This window comes from Andrographis paniculata, unplaced genomic scaffold (genome assembly GCF_009805555.1).
Source record: "Andrographis paniculata isolate CXL003 unplaced genomic scaffold, ASM980555v1 Contig22END, whole genome shotgun sequence".
In the NCBI taxonomy this organism is placed as follows: Eukaryota; Viridiplantae; Streptophyta; class Magnoliopsida; order Lamiales; family Acanthaceae; genus Andrographis; species Andrographis paniculata.
The window spans coordinates 4,929,339-4,951,437 of NW_026137513.1; the positions used below are offsets into that span (position 1 = coordinate 4,929,339).

The 22,099-nt window shown below is 36.5% G+C and overlaps 4 protein-coding genes across 6 annotated transcripts; all 4 read right to left on the minus strand.

The window, feature by feature from the left end:
- Nucleotides 1-1,778: 1,778 nt before the first annotated feature.
- On the minus strand, nt 1,779-4,287 carry LOC127245417 (uncharacterized). Its single transcript, XM_051266277.1, has 3 exons — nt 3,623-4,287; nt 2,293-2,498; nt 1,779-2,214 (listed from the first exon to the last, which is right to left on the minus strand). Exons 1-3 carry the CDS (start codon nt 3,722-3,724, stop codon nt 1,938-1,940), a joined length of 585 nt encoding a protein of 194 aa, XP_051122234.1. The 5' UTR covers nt 3,725-4,287; the 3' UTR covers nt 1,779-1,937.
- A 555-nt stretch (nt 4,288-4,842) lies between these two features.
- LOC127245418 (uncharacterized) lies at nt 4,843-6,892 on the minus strand. 3 transcript variants are annotated; one of them, XM_051266278.1, is made up of 4 exons: nt 6,497-6,892; nt 5,568-5,817; nt 5,403-5,466; nt 4,843-5,324 (listed from the first exon to the last, which is right to left on the minus strand). In XM_051266278.1, exons 2-4 carry the CDS (start codon nt 5,753-5,755, stop codon nt 5,007-5,009), a joined length of 570 nt encoding a protein of 189 aa, XP_051122235.1. In that variant the 5' UTR covers nt 5,756-5,817; nt 6,497-6,892; the 3' UTR covers nt 4,843-5,006. The 3 variants fall into 3 exon arrangements, with proteins under 3 accessions (XP_051122235.1, XP_051122237.1, XP_051122236.1); XM_051266280.1 differs by having other exon boundaries at nt 4,843-5,297; nt 6,497-6,859; XM_051266279.1 differs by lacking the exon at nt 6,497-6,892 and adding an exon at nt 6,074-6,490.
- Nucleotides 6,893-8,878: 1,986 nt separating this feature from the next.
- LOC127245414 (uncharacterized) lies at nt 8,879-12,256 on the minus strand. The gene is made up of 6 exons (XM_051266273.1): nt 12,058-12,256; nt 11,366-11,498; nt 11,173-11,276; nt 9,745-9,916; nt 9,523-9,663; nt 8,879-9,449 (listed from the first exon to the last, which is right to left on the minus strand). Exons 1-6 carry the CDS (start codon nt 12,105-12,107, stop codon nt 9,081-9,083), a joined length of 969 nt encoding a protein of 322 aa, XP_051122230.1. The 5' UTR covers nt 12,108-12,256; the 3' UTR covers nt 8,879-9,080.
- Nucleotides 12,257-19,237: 6,981 nt separating this feature from the next.
- LOC127245377 (uncharacterized) lies at nt 19,238-20,197 on the minus strand. Its single transcript, XM_051266208.1, has one exon. The coding sequence runs from the start codon at nt 20,195-20,197 to the stop codon at nt 19,238-19,240; it is 960 nt and encodes a 319-aa protein (XP_051122165.1).
- Between the last annotated feature and the right edge of the window lie 1,902 nt (nt 20,198-22,099).

Sequence of the window (22,099 nt, forward strand, 5' to 3'; positions counted from 1 at the left end):
TTATTTAATTAGTTAAAAGGTTAATTACACAGAAGACATACGATACGACTCACGACCACGGAGACAGAAATTCCTTACATTATACGTAAAACGGGGGGTATGCAACCCAACCCTACCCTAGCAAGCTAGTATTAATTTCTTCATCAAAATTGACGTAATATATAATCTAGCTAACAATACTGTAATAATTATATATATATATATAATAATAATAATAATCGAGACAGAGATTTGGAAAAACATGAGGATGGTGGCCGGGAATCCCGCTACGGTGTTAAGAAAGATTTTTGTTGTTAATTAGGAGAGGAGCGAAAAGGTAGTACATGTTTTTATATATATATATATATATTATTAATGGGTTTAGAAGTACATGTACTAATTTGGTAGCTTACTTAGCTCGATGTGTATTAATTCCCCGAATTCGATATAATTATAAATGAATTAAATGATTGATTAATACTAGGATGGAAGAAGTGAAGTCCGTAGTAGGATTGTACCAACAACGTAACATGCATGTTAACATGTACATACAGACAGACAGACATACATGGGATGTCCACACCCATTTCAAAATTTATTACGATGTGGATGCAGCTTTCTCGGGAATATTAATGTGGTCACCAACAACAACAAGAATGAATGATAACGCTCCAACTAAATCATCAAGCTGTCCCGGCACAAGTAGTTGGATATTTATTACATGTATGTAAGGAGCAATTGGACGAATCTAATAAGTATATCATCACTTTCGTGACAACAATTAATTCGAGAAGACGAAGACGAAGACGAAGAAAGAATGGGTGTTGCATTGCATTGCATGCGTTCCTCAACCCTGACTTAATAAAAGTGTTTTGGAAATTAATTAGCTAGGAATTAATTAATGCATACCTAATCATTTGGGCAAAAAATGACGTGTCAGTCAGTACTAGTGTATAGGAAATCCCGTATCTCAGAGTTTGAACTATCACCACTCAGCAGAGGTAAAAAATTTGAAGTTGAACAGCAAAACACTCAAACCAAGATTATATCGATGCATCTAGCTCGGATTTTTCCTTTTTCCAGTATTTGGGAATTCATCGTTTAGTATTAATTAATTTCTATCAAAGACATTTATAACTCTGATGGAAAGGGGAAAGGGGGAATAAATCAGCAATGGTTTGGGTATTCGGGCCTTTTTTGTATTGTTTTATTATTTAGTACTAGTATATTTTTGTATGAGCTAGGAAAAAAGAATTACAACCATGCATGGAGTATATGAGATGCATTATTAATAAAGTTAAAAACCCTTTTCGAGTTTGTACCTTGGATTTGTTCCTCTCTCGGTGTCTTCTACCTGCTGTGCCTTCACAACATACATTTATAAATCTCAAGCAAGATCAATTGTCTCCTCTCCCTCTCTCTCTCTCTCTCTCTCTCTCTCTCTCATTCTTCCCTCTTTTGCCATTTTCTCCTTGCCCACATTCACTTCAATTTTCTCTCTCACCACTCTGTCCCCATCACCATCACAAATTTATGATCCCTGCAACAGACTCCTTGATTTGGCGGAGGGACAACTGACTCTGAAAACCTTGCTCCATCGATCCGACAAAAAACATTTGCAGGTGAGATGAGGTGCTGTGCATTTTATTATGCTTGCACGATAATTCATGTTTTTTAAGGGACATGTTTGTCCACTGTGAGATTAATTATATATTATCTACGGTTCTCACCACGCCATGCCAGGCCAGGCCATGCTCTGCTCACCATTCCCAAATTCTATATATGTATATATATCTTGATGGAGCTGACTCGACTCATCATTACTCTTGACAAAAGCATAAACAAACTTAATTTTCACACAATTGCAGGAATAATAAGTTGCAACTCACGGTGGCTTAATTAGGCCAAGTACAGTTTCTTAAGACATTACAAGTGCAGTTACAAAACATTCTTCTATTCTATACACGGCCGCCTTTGCCGGTCATGCCGACAGATGAACCTCCGCGACTGGCTTTGTGAACCATTGTCTGAGTAGTAGCTTTAGTGAAATACATGTAGTAGTAAACGTTCAGAATCATGTTGGCAACCACAAAGACAGCTCCAGCGATGAAGACACCTTTCCTCAGTGAGTCGCAAGAAAAGTTATGTGCATAGATCATGTCGCGGTATTTGGTGTGGTAAGCATTTTTAGTTGCACCGGCGATTAGGCATGCCTCTGCCACGAGGGCAGTGATTCTGTGCAATTCAAAGCAAGCATATTTAAGATCAGGGGAAGACAAGGGGGCGAAGAAATTTGTTATGTCTTATACTTACAGTGAAGATATGAAATAGATTATGGTCCAGGCTCGGTTGCCTCCTGGTGTCAAAGGCCTTCCGAAGCACATGCACCTTGTGACGCCCATGAGCAGGGACTCGCTCGAGAGGAGAAACAAGAAAGCCCCAACGCCGTACCCAGTTGCAACATCGGAGTTGTAAACACAGTAGGTTTTATTAGTGGCTTCATCTATGCGTTCAACACCCTGTCAGTGAACACAGAAACAAGTCTTAGTTGAACCATAATTGAAACAGAGTGATAGTATTGCTTGATTGATTGATTAATAGAGATAGAAGGTCGGTATGTGAAGTACCAACAAGTCTTGACTTGAGAGGTAACAAGACCAGGGGAATCACCATTTGTGGGCAGAATGGCGTAATTTGTTTTTAACACATTGCACATAATCACACCACAACAAAAAAACTCGTCTAAGGCATGCATGGTCAATCACATTGGAAGCACAAGGGATGGTAACTTCTTGAGGTATATGAGAGATTATGCAAATTGAAATCAAACAATAAGTAGGTAGTTCATCACTGCAGAACACATGGAAGCACACCAACCTAGTGATTGTAGCAACTATAAGGCAATCAATCAGTCAAGTATTAGATAATACTCAGACATTAGCTAATCAAGTAACTTGCCCACAATGCACATGGATCCTTGAACCAGTTGGTGCATAATCTCTGGGTTGATTAGGAAAAAACCATGAAAGCTTCATTGATGATGAGCTGCAGGGACAGTTTGTAGTGGCAGTGAAGAGAATTTTCAACAATGAAGATGGACTGGGGGTAGAAAGACTATAAGGTCTTAATGCTGTATGCTTTAGATGCGCTGGAGAATCAAAGAACGACCAACACTAAGTTAAAGCCAAATGGCCTCACAGACAAGAATTTGTCCCACTGCACGCTACACAACCAAAATCATACAAAAAATAAATCACCCCAAGGATCAGACAACTGTCTTGCAAATTTACAAACATAATCCAGCTCCACTGAGTAAAAATAGGTGCAGATGAAGTACCAAAACATTATAAAGAAATCTGGACAATTGAAAAGATAATCCTTCTAAGATGTGGGATAAAATGCTAAAATGCCCCACTTTTACAAAAGCTAAAACAGTAAAGGAAGAATCAGTTTTCCAAAAGAATAAAGCGCATAATATGACTCATCCAACAAAATACCAACACTTGAAGAACAGAACAGAGATCTAAAACGCAGTTACATTCTTCAACAATTAAGCATATGCGAATAGACATACAAGAACATGTAATAATGTTGTATAAAATAAATAGGTTAAGGAAAAGATGAGGAAAAAAAGAGCTCATACAGTGCTACGGCGTCGTTCGGCAGCTATTGCAAATCCAAATGCAGTCAAGCTCAAGACTATGACAAGAAGATGAACTAGCGTCGACCCTTTCCCATCGTCCATTTCCACTCCGATTTACTACTGTTTATTTTTTTCCCCTCTCTATCTCGCTCTTTGAGCGCTACAATACACGAGCAGAGGGAGGGGCTGATGAAAGTGTTTTTGGTGTTTAAATCCTGCTCTTCTAGTTCTAGGCAGCAAGTAAGCAAAAAGCAATTGCGATAAAGTGATGCCTGGAATCCCGATCCAAGCTGAGTCAGTCAGTCAGTCAGTAGTCGATACGTACATACATACATTGGCGAGTCGCAACTGTGATACACGCGACGCCACAGTGAAGAAGGAATAGAGAGACAAGACATTATTTCAGACGTTAACGTACGTTGGCAGTCAGTGGAAGGTCAGCCTATTCGTAGATGGGCTTATCCCGAAGGTCGCCAGCCCAGCCCACATGTGTTACTCGATGGGTCTAGCAGTAGCAAATACGGTACCAGCTGGACCAGCCGGCCACCAACCACAATCCAGTCCATAAGTTGGCTCCAAATCCAATCCACATGGGTGTACCCCACCCGTCTGGACCAAAGGACTGATTGACGACGACTCACAGAATATTCGCGGCTACCATTGAAAACACATCACGCCGCGTTGTCGAAAGGAAAGGGATGTCTTAGTCTTACCAAATAAACGGCTAGGCTAGTTAACACAGATACATACACGTAACGTAGCTTCCTCTACTCAACACTAAATACTTGAAAATAGATGATGATAGTAAAGGTGCAAGGATTTTGTAACAATGCAACACACTTGCTGCAGTACTCATACAAAGAGATTAGGCTAGGGAGTCCATGTGTATAGGTTTGGTATAGTACAAATTAATACATAGCAGTAGTACTTGCCCTTTTGTACAAATTTTCTCATCCTACTCAACTCAACTGATGAATGCTTACAAGTCAGAACTAACAACCAACACGAAACGGACACCACAAACGCCACTTACTGACTGCTGCTGCTAATCCAGGCAGGCAACCCTCCCCTCCTCTTTCCATCTTTTACTTACACAATAACAAAGAGGAGAGAGCCTTTCCTAATTATTACTTACTACTTAATTTCTTGGAGACTCATAATTACAGACACAGAAGACGTCGGGACACATATCATACCATTATCATATATGTACAGTAGTACTAGCTCTAGTGCTTGTGCTAGACAAAATGATCAATGATCCGGCCGGCCCTTGCTTAGCTAGCCAGCTGGTTCAGTTGATCAATGCAATGATAACGACAATACTCTCTCTCGTTGAGATCTATGTATTTATTTGTATGTACTCTCTCTCTCGAACTCATCGTCATCATGCCAGGGCAGGGATACTGCAATTGCGCCTATCCCTGTCGAGGCAGTCAAAACCCTCGATCCTCACGGCCGGATTGTTGCCAAAATTGCCCCGAACACAACCACCACCCTTGCGGGGGGACGATGGGATTGGGATTGGAATTGCCATTGCCCGCGGCGAAACTGGACTAACTTTCTCATCCCCAAAACGTGCATCTTGAATTAGTGGGTTAGATACTCTACTCGGCGGAGATCCGGAAAAAAATGGGGGAGACGACCCAGCAACTACCTGATGATGATCCACACCACCCTGCACATACATACATCCAACACCAAACTGCCATCAGTTCTAACCACTTCATAATCATACTACTATAATAGATCAAGGGTAATCCGTACAAATAAAAAAAGATACCTTTGGAAGAATTATGTCCAGGAGTTCATTTCCAGCTTTTGCATCACAATCGTCTTGCTGATGGCTACAAAATTAAAGCAAAAGAAACAAGAACACCAGAATTAATAACAATATTTGATGTACGGGAACCATTAAGATTGAGCAAAAATATAAAACTGAACTAACCTGACATGCCATCTCAAGATCCTCCCATATGAAGGTTGTTCAAAAGCTGTTTGATTTAAGCCAAACCGCCTTGGCTTAGGGCATACAACAGTCCCTTTCTTTTCCACGGATCTGCCGGCAGCAGCGGCGCTCGCCCAAATCTCTTCACAGGCAGCGAACCCGTTCTGCTGAATCGCATAGTGATTCATTTTTTTTTTCTTCTCCTTGAAGAATGAAGATGCCGGGATTGAAACAAAAAAATTATAAAAACCTGCGATTACCAGAAGAGGAGAAATCTTGGTAAGTCGGAAGTAACTTGAAAAGAAAACAACTAGCAGATCTGTAAGTAAACGGTAGATTCAAAGTCGAAATAGGAACAGTTAAAATTGTGTTTTGTTCTAGGCGAAGAGCAAAGTCAACAGGACAAAAGAGAAGAAAAGCCGGCAGGTATTTTGACTTGTTCTTACAATAAGTTCAACAAGAAAATAATTTTTATGTAAAAATCTTCAGAATAAAACCGCACATACATATCTCACAGCTTCAAATGATCTTGAGATTGTCAGATCGGATTGAATTTCTTAATTCAAAGATTTTTATAAGCACGTAGGTAAGAATTCGCTTCATATTTGAGGTGTACAAGTGGGATTTGAGCTACCAGCATAGGATGAACACAACTCTGCTCCAAAATTTTGAAAAATTACATATAGATCGCCAATTTAAAATTTTAAATCCAAGAAAGACCTAGCTGAACACCTATTCCATCTATTAAATACGAGGGCTTATTTTTCCCCCAAAAAAGGCTTTGATTGAAAATCAACAACACAGAAAAATCACATCCAGCCCGTCATCAAGAACAGCACATGTACTACTGGTTTCCAAGTAGAAGAGAAACGGAAGCAGATCGAGGGGTTCCGGAGCCGGATGGGAACAAAAGAAATAGCTTTCCTTACCTGAAAGATGTGTACAAAATTGTAAGGCTAAGGCTAAGGCTCCTCCTCTTCCAGGAAAAGGGAGGGTTTGAATTTCCTCTATGAGAAAGAATGAGAATGAAAGAAAACAAAAAAACAAAAAAAAAAAAAAAGAAAATTGAAGAGGTAGAGAAACAAAGGAAAGAAGAGGAGATAGGATGAGTGATGAAATGAATAGCCAGCGGCAGAGGAAACGGTCAGCCTCGGACAAAGAGGAGAGAAGGCGGATAGGGGGGTGTCCCGGGGAATATATAGACACCAAAAATACTCAATAGTAGTAATAATTTTTAAAGAAAAGGAAAATTAAGATTTGAAAACCAAAACGAAAACTGGGATTGGATCTACTGTTTCAAAGGAGCAACAGCGCGTGGGGGACACGTACTTTAATAAGGCTGCCAACTACTACTATTCAACTAAAAATACGGTACGGTACATACATGACATGAGATCTGCACAACATTAAAAATTCAGAGGAGCGTTTGCGGTGTGGGAAGACCGACATAAAAATACTAGTGGACTCTATTCAATTGAAAAACAAACACTAGGAAGTAGTAGATCTTGAATCTGCACTGCAGCTTAGAGTGAGTTATATGATGGCATTGGCATTGGCATGGTGTGATAGAAATAAATTACTCTACTAAGATAAATTAAATTAAATTAAATTAGATAGAAAGATGGCTCATGGCAGGCAGCATCGGTGGCCTGTTCCTGTTCGTCACATGATACACCATCCCAAATAAATTAACACTAAGTCTAGTAGTATTTTAATTTAATTTAATTTAAGAAAGGCTAGGCAAGTTCAAGTTGAACTTAAAAATATCTTTCTTGCCACCGGCAGATTTATGACACGTGTTAAAGGCGGTCGGGTTGTGGGTTGTGGGTCGACAGAACAGACGGAGGAGCTTTTACTATGTGGATTGTGGAGGGAGGAATGGAATGAAATAGGAGTAGATCATATCATATGAATTATTATTATTATTATTATTTATTATTATTATTCCTCCCTCCCGGCTCCTAGGCGTAGGGGTAGGGGTAGGGGGAGCGCAACACCCGGAATAATGAATGAATCGCCACCATCTATTATGCGGACCCCACACAAGTAAGTCCACGCCATCAGCGGCGCGTAACGTCTTGGGAGTCGGGCACCCATCGCTGGAAATAAATATAAATGTAAATATAAATATAAATATAGACCGCCTCGAATCTTGATGAGATATGATAATATGTATTTATATTGGTGTTGTCAGTTGTCCAGTTGGGTTTCTCTTCGGGGAGATGCGTCACCTGTTGACCGATGGACGGTGTAGATTTATCTATCCATCATCACTTGAGCGCCTGTGGACTGGACTGGACTGGATACCATACCATTAATGTCACCAATCGCCTCTTATCATATCATACCATACCATACCATGAAATAATAGTAGTAACAAAATCCCTGGAATAAAATAAACTGTAAACCTTGCTTAGTGGGTCCTAGTTTTATTGACGGTGCCAAAATACTACAGTAAATATCCTAAATTTCAATCTACTACAAAGTGAGGATGGATGTGTTTGAGAGAGAGAGAGAGAGATAAATACACCTTACCCAATCCTAATGCATCCAACATAAAATGATGTTTGTTAACAAACAGGATTGCACTAGTACAAAAAACATATACTCCATTTTTGTTTGTGTTGAGGCACGGACGGACGGACGGACATCTTTAACCAATTGTCATTTTGTGCATTCTTTTTCATAATCTGAAATTTGTAAAAGATTTTGCTCTCCTTAAAAGCTCCCATCCCACATACACTCAAGGATATGTTCTTTCTATGCCCACTTGCACATGAGCAAACCAGCTGTTCGAAAATCAATCTTCAAAGCTTGCAAACCTGAGACATACAGGTTCCCTAGTCATAGATATAGTCTAAAAAATTGCAACAAAATCCAATGGCGACATGAATAAATTAAATTGCCTGACATGACAAACTAAGATATATTTAAAAATATATCTAATCTGGGCATGTCTTTGGGGGTGTGGGACAGGGCCACGTTCATCTATATAGGTTGGTCTAAATGATCTTTAGTTTAGTGTAATAAATAAATTAAATACAGAAAATACATGCCAACATGCAAGAAAAAAATGCCTACATTTTGTCATTTGATTAAAAGTAAGCAACCAACGACAACGTGTTCTGCTGGAGAGCACATTGTGGAAAAGTAGGGGAATCAATTTCCCTTTTGAAATTCTTATCCCTAATCAAAATTTCCCATGTTGACCTCATCGAATATGTCCAAGATTTCCAATCCTCAATCCCTTTCGTGTCTTAAGCCGAAAGTAGTTTTTGCTACGAAAAAGAGAGAGATGATTAGTGTACTAGTTACTTAATTAGGTTTGACATTTGATGATTTTTACGATAATGTAATGAAGAACAGCTGTTACAAACTGTGGTCAATCACACTACACCCGCAATTGAATTTCTGCCCTCCAAAACCGCACATTTAAAACACACACAAAGATAAGATCAAAGAGCATCAGCTTCTTTGGCCAGTAGGGTGTTGGCCAGTAGGGTGTTGTTTACATCATCGTGTTTGGCCGGCATTTACCAATTCTGCAGCAGCCCAGGCTTCGGCACAAGCACGCTCGGCTGCTGCAATGGCTGCACATGCCCTTTGCAATGCATCTGGCAATTCTACACTTGAGCTATTATTATCAACTCCCGGGGTCGGTTCTACCTTGTGCTCTCTGGTTGAAGATTCTATGATTGTCCTAGACCTGAAGGCAACAGAAGCAGAGTTGCTTGGGGAAGCGCGGGGCTGCGCATGTGCATAGCCATCTCCTTGCTTCCCATTGAAAGGAGCTGCTGCTGATTTATCCTTTGTATCCAAATGTTCCCCAGCTTCAGTCCTTGAATGTCTTCCTGGTTGAGCAGCTATTGGTTTTGGTCCATTCTGAAATGCATATGAATTGAAGAGTGCTAACTGTGGAGAAGCAAGAGTAGGAGCAGCATACATGTACACATACCAGAAGATCCTCAGGTTTTTTCCTGAATTCTGCTTCAGTTTTGGTAGAGTTCCAATTGATATTATGTTCTGCTGCGATCTCTAGCAGAACTTTGAGCTTTTGATCAGCAGGAGGGGCGGTGACTGAAAGCTTTTCAATCATCTGAAAATAAGTGAAGAAATATCAAATTTGAATTTGGTATGAGGTTGTGATGCCAAGAAAACACAGCAAAACTGAATTAACTGTACGGTTGACACTGGTATCAGGGCGAAGCTCTGATGCAGCAGATATAAATTCTTTTCCATATTTAGCGGCAAATAAATTCCGGACATTCAATAGATCTGGCAAATCCGAACATCTGGGAGCCGCAAAGATAATGCTTGCCACTGACTCCCGCAACTCAGTAGGGCATTCTCTGTTTTATGCAACATAATAAGGTCGTTATAACAGGTGATCTTATGACATTGAATTGTCGGCTTTCCCGCATTAATTACCAACACCAAATAATCGAATGCGTATGAATGATTAACAGATCACATTCTCACATTTGACAGCACCCAATGGCTAGAATGAATATAAGAGATTATGATTGCAACATAACACTGACATTGAAAAAGTTGAGCATTATGTCATTGAATTGTCGGCTTCCCAGCATTAATTATAAAGTTCATCACAGGATCTAGCGAGCAAATGAATGATTGACAGAGAACAGTCCTTACATTCTATGGCGTCCAATCACAGCTATAGTCTAGATCATGCTTGCCGCCTAACATGGTGTTGACATCAAGAGGTAGAGCATTCGTCATTGAATTGTTAGTTTTCTTGTTATAATTCTCACATTTTATAGCATCCAATCAAAGATATAATCTAAGATAACGCCTGCCACATAACATAACATTAAGTCGAAGGGGAAGAGGCTAGAGCATACGTCATTGAATTGTTGGTCTCCCAGTACTAACTATCACAAACTTCAATGAGCCACAGAATGACTAATAGATCACAATTCCTACATTTAATGACACCCAATGGCAACCATAATTTATGATTATTCGTGTAACATGACATTGACATTGGAAAGGCAGAGTATACGGCACTTAATTGTCAGTTTACCAGCATTAATCCCCAGCTCACCACAATTCAATGAGTGAATGAACAACCAACAGATTACAAATGGAACCCAATTACAGCTACAATCTAAGGGTCATGAACTTGTCATGCATATCAGGTAAAAAAGACAACAAAGCCTTTTCAAATTATCAATGATGCATCTCCCGACTACTGACAAAAAACATGGTTGACTACTACATTAGAGAGTGAGGCAAAACTAGGGTGTTACATGATCCGAGAAAATAGGCACACTGCGACAAAGATTAGCAAACCCTAGAACAGGCTACGCTTGATCTGCATAGTCAACAACTCATTTTCCACATCAAACAATCGAGTATCAACATTGAGAAATAATGTTAATGCAAGGAGCACAGATTAACATAATGATTAAAACATATCAATATTCGACATTGAGTACCATATACTGAAAGATCAGCATAGGAAATGATCTACTGCCACTCTAAATTAATAGATCACACATTATGGTACATTTATAACTCTGTGAGATGCTGCAATAAAATATCAGCAGTATTAATTCCGAGAACAACAAATCAAAGATTTTACCTCTGACTTTCTAGAACAGGCACACGGGCAAGAACAAATTCACAGAACAACTCCAGTATCTCATATGCCTCCCATGTATTCTGTTCTCTTATCACATGCTCCACCTAATTGGGGAATGACTATGAGAAAAAAAAAATGCAAACCATGCTTATATCGGAAAATAGAGGAGACGTGTGTGAAATTACTGTATTACTCGGATTCTCGCAATAGCTTCTTGGCCAGCCAGCAGAAATTCAGCAATCTCTTTTCTCATAAGTTTCAGATTCACATCTCGCTTATTTTGCAATAATTTGATGCGTGAGATTGCCAAAGTTAAGCATGTTTTACTGCAAAGTATCAAGAATTAAACTCTCAAGTGCAGTAACTTGTTTACAAACCATATGGCGGTAAGACATCACGCTAAAGTTCCCTTGGCAATAGAAACCAAAATGTTCAACAATCAATAGCATCCCCCAAAAATAATTGGAAGTGTATTATCTTAGCATCAATTTAATTTCTTGATAAATGTCACTTCTAATTATCTTAAAGAGCGATGACATACATACTCCTCTTCTGTTTAATACACACGTTGTCTCTAGTTCGTCGTAGAGTTCAGCTTCTCAGTCTAACCTAGCATAATTTTAAAACAAGAACACCATAGAGAAATCGCTGGGTAGATCGCGCATAAACAAAGATGTAAGCAATTTCAGTATGAGGTAACAATTTTCCCGTTCAAAGAATAGACAACAACCCGGTAAAGGTCGAGAATTTCAATTAGGAATCTATTCACTAATCTGAGAAAAATCCACGCAGAAGCGCAGGGGGTTTCCGTTTCTCGATCTCGTCAGTGTAATTAAAACAACCAACTGACTAGAGAAAACTTGAAAGCAAATTGATTGGACTCACCACTTTGCTCCCAGAAGCCCTCTGTTGAATAATTGATTCAGCATAGACATTCGGGAACTCTAATTCAACTCAATTCCTGAGACTCGTTAATTGCACAGATCGGGGGACTTGAGAAGTTGAATTCGATTCAGCAGCTGTCCGCGTCAAAATCTCAAAAAAAACGTCTCTTCTTCGATCGATCGATGTTGCAACCTGGGACTTTGTCTTGGGCTGAAGCTATCCTCATCCTGCCGTCCAATTAAGTCCAGCCCATAATAATTTTATGTTATGTAATTAAATTTATTTATATTTTTGGAAGAGAATCAAAGAAATTTTATACAGTATTAAAAAATATATATTGAATGCCTAATTTTTTTGTAAACGAAAAACTTATATTGAAAACCTCAAAAAATTTAAAAAAAAAAAGATTTGGTTGATGTAATTGCATATTACTTGAATTACCGCAATACACAGACATCCTCAAATCATCTCCACGAGAGGTCTAAGTGACGTTGTATTGATATTCAAAAAAAAAAGAAAAAACATGTTGCCAAGGCAGACACTTTGTAAGACAAAATCATACTGTTTGTTAAGAGGCTGTTCCCACAGCACAAACACAGGCACATAGAGTATGTTTCACTGGTTTGGATTTTATATTAAAACAATGTATAAAAAAATAATTTCTCTACCCAGTAAATTTAGAATATTTGGTTCCGGACCGACTATTTTATTGAAAAGTGATAAAAATAAAAAAAAAATAATTAGAGGTGTTTTAAAAATTTTAGTTAAAAATTAAAGAAAATTAATAGAAAGAAAGTAATAAGAGTGTGACATTTGGTGTAAATAAATTTTGAATGTAAGATAATAATAATGAGATAAATTTAGGGGTTGGACTAAAAAATAAAATAAAAGTAAATTTAGGGAACGAAAAAAGTATATTTTTTCGAAAATGTAAAGTTTAAAAGTTTTGTGTTAAAAGAAACACATTCATAAATAGTTGTCATTTTATATATATTATCATCTTGGAGTGTACCATTGTGGAGATTATTATGGGAGATACATATGTCTAATAACTTAAGCTTTTAAGTGAAAACGGTCTTTATGATCATCTAACAAAGCCGTAAGTTTTTAGGTAAGGCGGTCATTCTGATCATCTAACATAAAGTAAGTTTTTAGATGAAACGGTCGTTCCGGTCATCTGACATGGCCGTAAGCTTTTAAGTGAGACGATTTGATCATCTAACATGATGTTAGAAGTATAAGTTTAGAGTTTGAGTCTCACCATTCTCATCCGACATATATCCACGTACAAGTCTCACATACATTTACTTGTACTTGAGGAGGCAAAAATAATTAACGACATGTATTATTAACAACTTAATTGTTTAAATGAGACTGTTATTATAGTCATCTAACAATATCAAATTATACTATTATTTTAATTCAAAACTTTTACTATTCAAATTTCAAATAAAAATTCAAAATCTTAAAAGAAACACGTCCAAAGACTTTTTAAATATATATGTAGACAGACAGACGTAGTACATGTATGTTATGTGTTCTTTGAAAGTATATATGCATGCATGTATGTGAGATACATATATATATATATATGTATATAATTAGGTGGGAGTAGGAGGGAGATCTGAGTGACGCATCGATCGGCGTCAGTTTAGTTGTTAAGGTTATCCGATCTGATGGAGAACAACGCTTTAACGCCAAATATCTATCTATCTAACAGCCCTCAACTCCGTCCGATAAACCCCCCCACATTGTTCGCCCCTCGCAAACTAACTCATTCATTGTCCATGCCTTCTCCTCTCTTCCTCCATCTCTCTTACACACACTACTTAGGGAAGTCTTTCTTACCTCATATATATATATATATATATATATATATCTATAACATCCATATCATATAATATAATATATTATATGCGCATATCAATATCAAATCCACTTTGGCGTTTATCATCAAATTAAGCAAGTAATTAAAGAGTTATGTGCGCCGCCAGGGTTGGCTGTACACGCCAACGCCAGTTCAGAATCAACAAAGATTCTTGTAAGATTACCAAACCTCCTGCTGCTGCATCCTCTTGCTCCTCCTCAAACCCTCCAAAGCCCCCGCACCGACAACCACCCGTAATTATATACACCCAGTCTCCCAGAGTCATCCATGCGAAGCCACATGACGTTGGTGCAGAGGCTTACAGGTCTCACCCATTCCAAAGAGGGTGAGAGGTAATGGCCACAACAACAACGATGATAACGAGACAAAGAAATGGGAGAAGACAACACCGATGGCCAGATCCATAGAATCTCAGAATATTGACGGTGGATTTCATGAAAAGAAGCAGAAGAACAAACTCGAAGAATCTGCTGCTGCAGCATTCAAAGAGTGCGACAACATATGGAATATGGCTGATCATGGCGACGACTTTCCTCCACTTTTGGACCCCAACTCAGGCGTCGTCCGGTTCTGTGCATCTCCATCCATTCCCCCTTTTCACTCCACCCCTGATAATCAAACATGATAGAGGTCTGATATTTATAATTCATTCAAAATTCTCTTGTTTTGCTTTTTAGAATCCATTACTTGTGAAAGAAAGAAAGAAATAATTAATTAATAATAATATACTGATTTGATTTCCCGATTTTAGAATATTCATATCATTGTTTCATTCATTAACTAATAATACTCAGATTTCAGTTTTGATATCATTTGATTTGAAAGTTGAAACTGACTGGTAGATGTTCACAATACTGTTTCATATCATTGATTTGATATCTTTCCTGCTTCTGATTTTAATAAAGTTAGTTTGATCTTCCTTTTCGAACCAACTTTCAACTGTAACGATACCATATTGCATGCCTCCACTTTAATTTCATTGAGATCAAAGTCCAACTTTCAAAGTCAGCTTCGGACTCGAAGCGTGTTCAAAATCCCAGCTCTAACATCTGATTTAGGGGTGTACTCAATATAGATTTTATAGTATTTTGACAGACTTTTAAAATTTGAGTTTATTCAATCCAGAAAATTTTTTCAAAATTTTTGAGGTATTCAATTAGACTTTTAAAAGTCTTTTAAAATTTGGAGGTATTCAATATATATTTTTAAAAATTTTGTAAAATTTGAAGGTATTCAATAATCTATGGACTTTTAAATGGATGTTATTGAATTTTAATAGAATGTTATAAAAAATTCGTATGGTACAAAATCTCTCCTGATAAGCAGAGATTTTGATGGATTCTTGAAAATATATTATTATTATTATTATTATTATTATTATTATTAATAATGTATGAGTAATAAATATTAATATTATTAAAATATTTTAATAAAAATAATAATTTAAAATTAAAATATACTAACAAATTATTATCAATTTTTAAAAACATATTTGTTTTTATATTATAAATATAATATTTAAAAAATACAAATATTTTATCATAATATATATGTATTACAATTATCATCTATTTTTAATTATCAAATACATTATTATTGTATCATTCTTCGTTGAATCATTAATTTATATTTACTCTTTTTTTTTAATTTCAAATATTTTATGCAAAAATCGTAAATTTGGATATTGATTTTATATATATGTTTATTTTATGTAATAAATATATAAATCATAATACCAAATATAAATTAAAATAAATTGATATACTGAATTATAATAATATAAAAAATATTAATATACAAAAATAGTATCATGTTAAAATATTTCTACATTATTAATAGTTTTTTAAAAATATATTTAGTAAATAATATCAGATGAATTTTCAATCGAATATGAAGTTTAAGATTTCTCACATCTCTACAAGGAAGATGAAAATTCACAAACAACGAAAGCTAACGCATGAAAAATTAATATTGCTACCGCTATGTGGAAAAATAAGACCGTAATATAATGGAAATGAAAATAATAATAATAATAAAAATAATAATGTCTTTTTTAAAATTAAAAATATTTATTTATATTTTTAATTAAAAATTTGAATAATATAATTATCTAGAAGTGTATTTTATATAAATTTATATATTTATATAAATTAATAAAAAAAATTTACAATCCTATCAAATCTATATAATTTCATAAATAATCAATAAAAAAATCCATCTAAATCGATTAATAAAATCCACTAAAATTCATAGACTTTTTAAAATTCAATAAAATCCTATAAAATCTTAAACAAATACACTCCCTTAATAATGGATGATCATGGGATTATATATATATACACCTTGGTTTATCCGGGGAGAGATCAGGCTTCATATTATGATTCTTTAGATTAGATTATGTTTCTAGTATATATTTTAAATTAGATTGTTAACGATACTACCTAAGTATGAGGATTATTAATATATCTTGTTATAGTGCATGGCCTACTGTAATTGGCATATCCAGGTTATTGTTCCCAAGTCTAAACCTAAACTAAAACTAAATTATGTTTTAAAGTAAATATATAAAATGTATTATTTAAAAATTTTACTGCAAAAATATAAAATGAATTCCTATATTTGAACTCCTTATTATTTTAATCTCGTAAGTGGAGTCTGTCGCAAATTCTCGCGTGGCTCGCCGGAGGCCACGTGTTCGCCGGATACGTGGATTTTATTTTATTTTTTTCATTTCTTTTTTCAATTGAACCAAATAGATTAAAAAAATTAAAAAACAATGAAAAAAAATAGAATAAAATCCACGCGTCCGCCAGGTGTCGCTGACCTAGCGAACACGTGGCATCCGGCGAGCCACGCGGGCGTCTCCAGCGCCGAAGAACTAAAATACGAAAATTTTCACTTATGAAACTAGTTTGCGATAGACTCCACTTACAAACTAAAATGATACGGGGGTCCAGTTATCGGACTTAAAAAATAATTTACCCAATATATATATATATATATATATTTTGGGTTGGGAGGGTGCATGTAACATGTATTGAAATCAATATGTGGCATGTGTTGTGGTGTATGGATTTGGATTATTGTTATGTTATATTAGTGATATATTATATTGTATTATATTAATATATACTGTGTGATTTCTGCATGCATGCCTTGTTAGGACATGTGGTATGTTGGGATTTCATGTGTTATGTGAATTATTGTTAAGTGTAGTCATTTATATGTTACATTGTATTAAATTAATATCTATTTTGTTGTATCAATATGTGATATATATATATATATGTGTGTTATGAGACTAATGAATTGTGTTCATTGTTGTCTTGGAGGTTGATATCGACTTCTTTGTCAAAGATCCATTGGTTGACATGCATCCTTTCCCCCACAAACCTAAACTTGGAGCTGGAAAGATCATAGTATTTTCTTCTAGGAAATGAATTTGCCAGCTAGCTAGCGTATCATCAAGCTGTAACTTGCTGGCTTCTAATCATTGGCAGTCCGAATCAAAATAAAACCATGTATTAAATTTTAAATAAAAAATAATAATATTTATTTAATTTGCATAAAATATATATATATATATATATATATTCCCCTAGACTAGACAAGACAACCGTGAATCTAAAGATGCAATGCCAATGCCAATGCCAATGCCAATGCCCACCTAACTATTTTAAATTTTTCTTTGAGATACTGATATAGTTATGCATCAATAATGGCATAATTGGAGAATAAAATCGCGATCAAATACCTACTCAGTATTAATTATTATTATTATTATTATTAGTATCAGTATTAGCAACAATTAGCATGGCATGGACGCTAAATTAATGAATTAAATTCAAATTTTAAATAATTTTTCATTAGGTGTGTTTGTTTGTAGATTTAAGAGTTAGAGTTTTATATTTTCTGAATAGTCAGATTTTTGAAATAGTTGTTTAGCCTAATCTAAATAGTTGGTTGATATGATTTTTTTTTTAATATAAATTTTATTTTTAGTAATAAATTAAAATAATATTTAAGTTGATGTTTCAAAAAAATAAGTACTTTATATATAAACAATAAAAATTTTATAAAACAATCCACAATGCAAGCAAATGCATCCTTAGCTTCTCTAAATTTGTTTGGATGCATTTTTGAGATAGTATTGAATAATTACTAAAATTTTAATATAGTATTGTAAATTGAAAAAAGAAAAGAAACACACTCAATTTAATAGTAATTAGCAGAATAATAAAATTGGATAATACGACTAGACGCAATCTATATATAATAATGCGGTGGTTCTCACATATCACATATGTAATACTGGTTGGTATATTCTAACATCATGAATAACGTGGATATTAATTTATTCATATGTTCGATTTATTTTATAATTAATATAAAAGTAAAGTGGTTTGAAGGCAATGCGAATTAAAGACGTGACTGAGGAGAGGCAGCCGTGAATTGATATATGAATGATTGATGATACTTACTTACGTATGTCGTTACGTGTACAATTTTACAAGGCTTAGTTTGTCTAATAATGTGTGGTACTGGTACTCGTACTGCTACTGCTACTGCTCCGTCCATTTCGCAAGTAGCAACACAGGACAGACATGTATAGTAGGAAGTCACCGTGTAGATTAATCTCTCTTGATCTATCTATATATATATTATATTATAATACTATACACAGTTTAAAATAATGTAACGAAAAGAATATCAAATTAATTAAATCACAAGTTAATTAATTAATTGCTGTCTTAAATGGAGTATACAATATCATTTCGTGTCGTAGCATCTAATTAATACAATAGTACAATAATGATGAGGGGGATGTTTCATCATAATTTTCCTTGCAATTGCTCGAGAGACGAGAGGCAACACAATGAGTTAATTGATCCACGTCGTCCACCCTTAAAATGAAATGGGTGGGTTTTCTTTCTACACCAACATCTCTGACAACCAACGTACTATAAATATAATTCTATGAAAGATAATCATTAAAATATGAACTACTTTAAAATTGACATTTGAATAATAGGGATAATAAATTATTTACATACACAGTGAGTGAGACAACAAAACAACAGTGTTTGGGTTATTATTATTATTATTCTTCTTTTTAGTTTTAAAAAAATATGTCTTGTCTTGTTTGTCAATTCTTGTTCGGATTCGGAGCAGCGCTTTGGGCAAATGGGCTTTACCAATCCTTAACCCGGGGTTAAAGTAACCACGCCTTCTAGAAGGGTATCATCCACCACGTTTATTGTTAGCTACTACTACTACTACTACTACAAGTCCTCAAATCTCGGTCTCGTCCACGATAACGGCGTCAGCATCCCACCAAGTATCGCCGTCGGATTCTTTGACGCTCTCCAACGCCCTCCTAACGTTTCTAACGTCACCTACGGTGTGTACCCCGCCGGCGTCGTCTCTGATGAAAACCTTGCCTACCCCGCCCGTCGAGACGCCGGCAAGTTTCTCCGCCGGAGAGCTCCAGTCAGCGTACAGAGCAGGAACACAACCTCGCATCCTCGAGTCGTAGCCGCTCAAAATTACACGGTCTCCCTTCCCATTACCCTCCGCCGTCAAGAGAACCGCCGGCGCAGCCGCTGGGATATTCCAGACTCCTCCGGATGCCTCTTTCTCGTTTTGGAATCGATCGGATTCCCAGGTCGAGACAACGCTTTGTGGATCGTAGTCGAATAAATCTTCATCGAAATCCAGGTTGAAACCTAAACTATCCCAAAGCTTAACAACATTTTTACCGCTGGTGAATTCCGACCACGCGCTGCAATTGCTACGCCGCCTCCGTTGCCTCAGGTGACCATTTGGCCACTGGTTTTTGAAAGGAAGTCGAGGATTCTTCACGCGGAAATCTTCATCGACGCCGCGTTGACCTCGGGACGACGTCGTGGTAGGGTGGTTGTCTTCATCCTCCTCCTGCTCGTCGTGGTCCCCGTCTTCTTGTTCATCGTCGTCTGATGTCGCTAAGGAAATTTCATCATCTTCACTGTAGTCAAGAGTGTGATCTTCTTTGTGATGATGGGAGGAAGATTTGAGAATATGGAAATGGATCAGAAGGATTTTAAGTCTCCTGACGAGGCTGCTGAAAGTTGCGAAAATGGCAAAGAGGAGAGCACCGGTGATGTAGAGCTGCTGAGCGGGGAAGGACAGGAATCGAGAAATGAAGGATGGGTTTTGCAGGCAATTCATTCCTGCCTCGAAGTCGCTTATCATGTTCATCTCCGGGATGTTCATCCTATCGCCTCCTTCAATTCGATCGACTTATGAATAATCTTTCTCAGATCGATCCGCTTCAGATTCAGAGTATATGTTATGTATATCACACACGCACAGCACAGCTAATGATCAGAATTAAGAAAGGGTCGGAGGAGGATATGTGTGTGTGGGTGAGGGAAAGAAGAAGAGAAGAGAAGAGAAGAGGGGTGAAATTTTAGAAATAATAGTAGAGATGGAAAGAATAATAATACAGAGATGGAAAGGAAAGGAGATAAAACGGACCGGGGAGACGAGACGAGACGAGACGAGACGGGAGAGAGGATAAGATGGTAGCCGAGACGGTATTTATAATGGCCAAAAGGGATTATGATTATTATTAAATCGTTGAAGCAATAAACAGTGACGACTTTTAGCTAGGCTTGTATTGGATTGAAGTAAGGTGGGAAGAAGACTTATGATATCATCCATCCATCATTAAGGGATAAACATGTCTGATTCTGACCACGTGGAAAAGTCGTCGCACCCCTTTTTCATCCTCTATCAATTCATTTATGCGTGGAACAAACAAACACTTTGTTTCCTTCCTTCCTCCTTCCTTGCTTGCTTAAGTTAAAAGGTTGAGTTGAATTGAATTGAATTGAATTGAGGTTGGACAAATTAAAGACACTAGTAGTAATGCATGCCCCTGCCCCTGCCCCTGCCCCTGCCCCTGCCTCGTCAGGACAGGAGGAGATTCCCAGTTCTCATCCATCCATCCGATACATTCCATTGCAAAAAAGAAACAACTGAATTGAAGACATGAGATGAGATGAGATGAGGAGCAGCAGCAGCAGCAGCAGCAGCTCACGCATTTCTGACTCAGCCCCACCTCATTCCATTCCACCTGATGGACAACCCTTACACTATTAATTATTATTATTATTATGCTATTTGCTACTATTATTACATATAATAAGAATAAGATAATGGGCTGGCTGGCTGGCTATGCCTATATTTGATGGATGAATTCCCGTAAAATAACATGGTTAAGGATATGCCACGTTTGGATTACGTAGTGCGTATCCCATCCTAATCCCCAGACCCCACCTTACCCCCTCCCCAACCCCAACCCCGCTCGCTCTTTAATTTTAATTACTTTTGTTTTGTGTGTCTAGCTTATATTGTTATTACAAGGAGATAAATGACTGCTACTGGCTACCGCCTCTCCTCTCCGCTTACAATCTTTAACGGACAGTAGAACACAACATTTCTATTTGGATGCAACATCAATATATACGACTAGTATTACATATCTTTTACAATTGGTTTTTTTATTATTTTCAAAATATTATATGTGATACAAAAAAGTATTCCATTACCTATGATGTTTTTATATATAATAGTTTGAATAAACAAGTTTTAGATACCAAAAGAATTTATATATAAAAGTCTTAATTAATAATTATATTTTTCTTTCATAGCTAGTAGGTCCCACCTTCATCTTCATTTCTAGTTGGTGGAATATATATATATATAATTAAAGAAAGGCCCAATATTAAATGCAAAGATGCTATCCGTTCCGTGCTATTAAACTCGCGTCAACTACCATCTCTCTTTGATTTTAAATAAATAAAAAGAAAATTAAATGTATTCACATTTCTGGCCGCATTGTTCAATAAAAAGTCTCTTAACATATTTTGTATGCATGAGGTCCAAACTACCACCAAACGCACTAATTTAATAATTCTATGATAGAAATTTAAATAATTGCAACCACCACTACATATGTGATTGCAAAGGTGAGGTTGAAAAGGGCAAAAATGATTAGCACTTACAATATACATATTCATATTAAATGGCCACAAAAGAAACAGCTAAAATTGTAAGATATGATTAGTTGCCACTGCTCTGTCTAACTTAAGAGTATTATATACAAGTAGT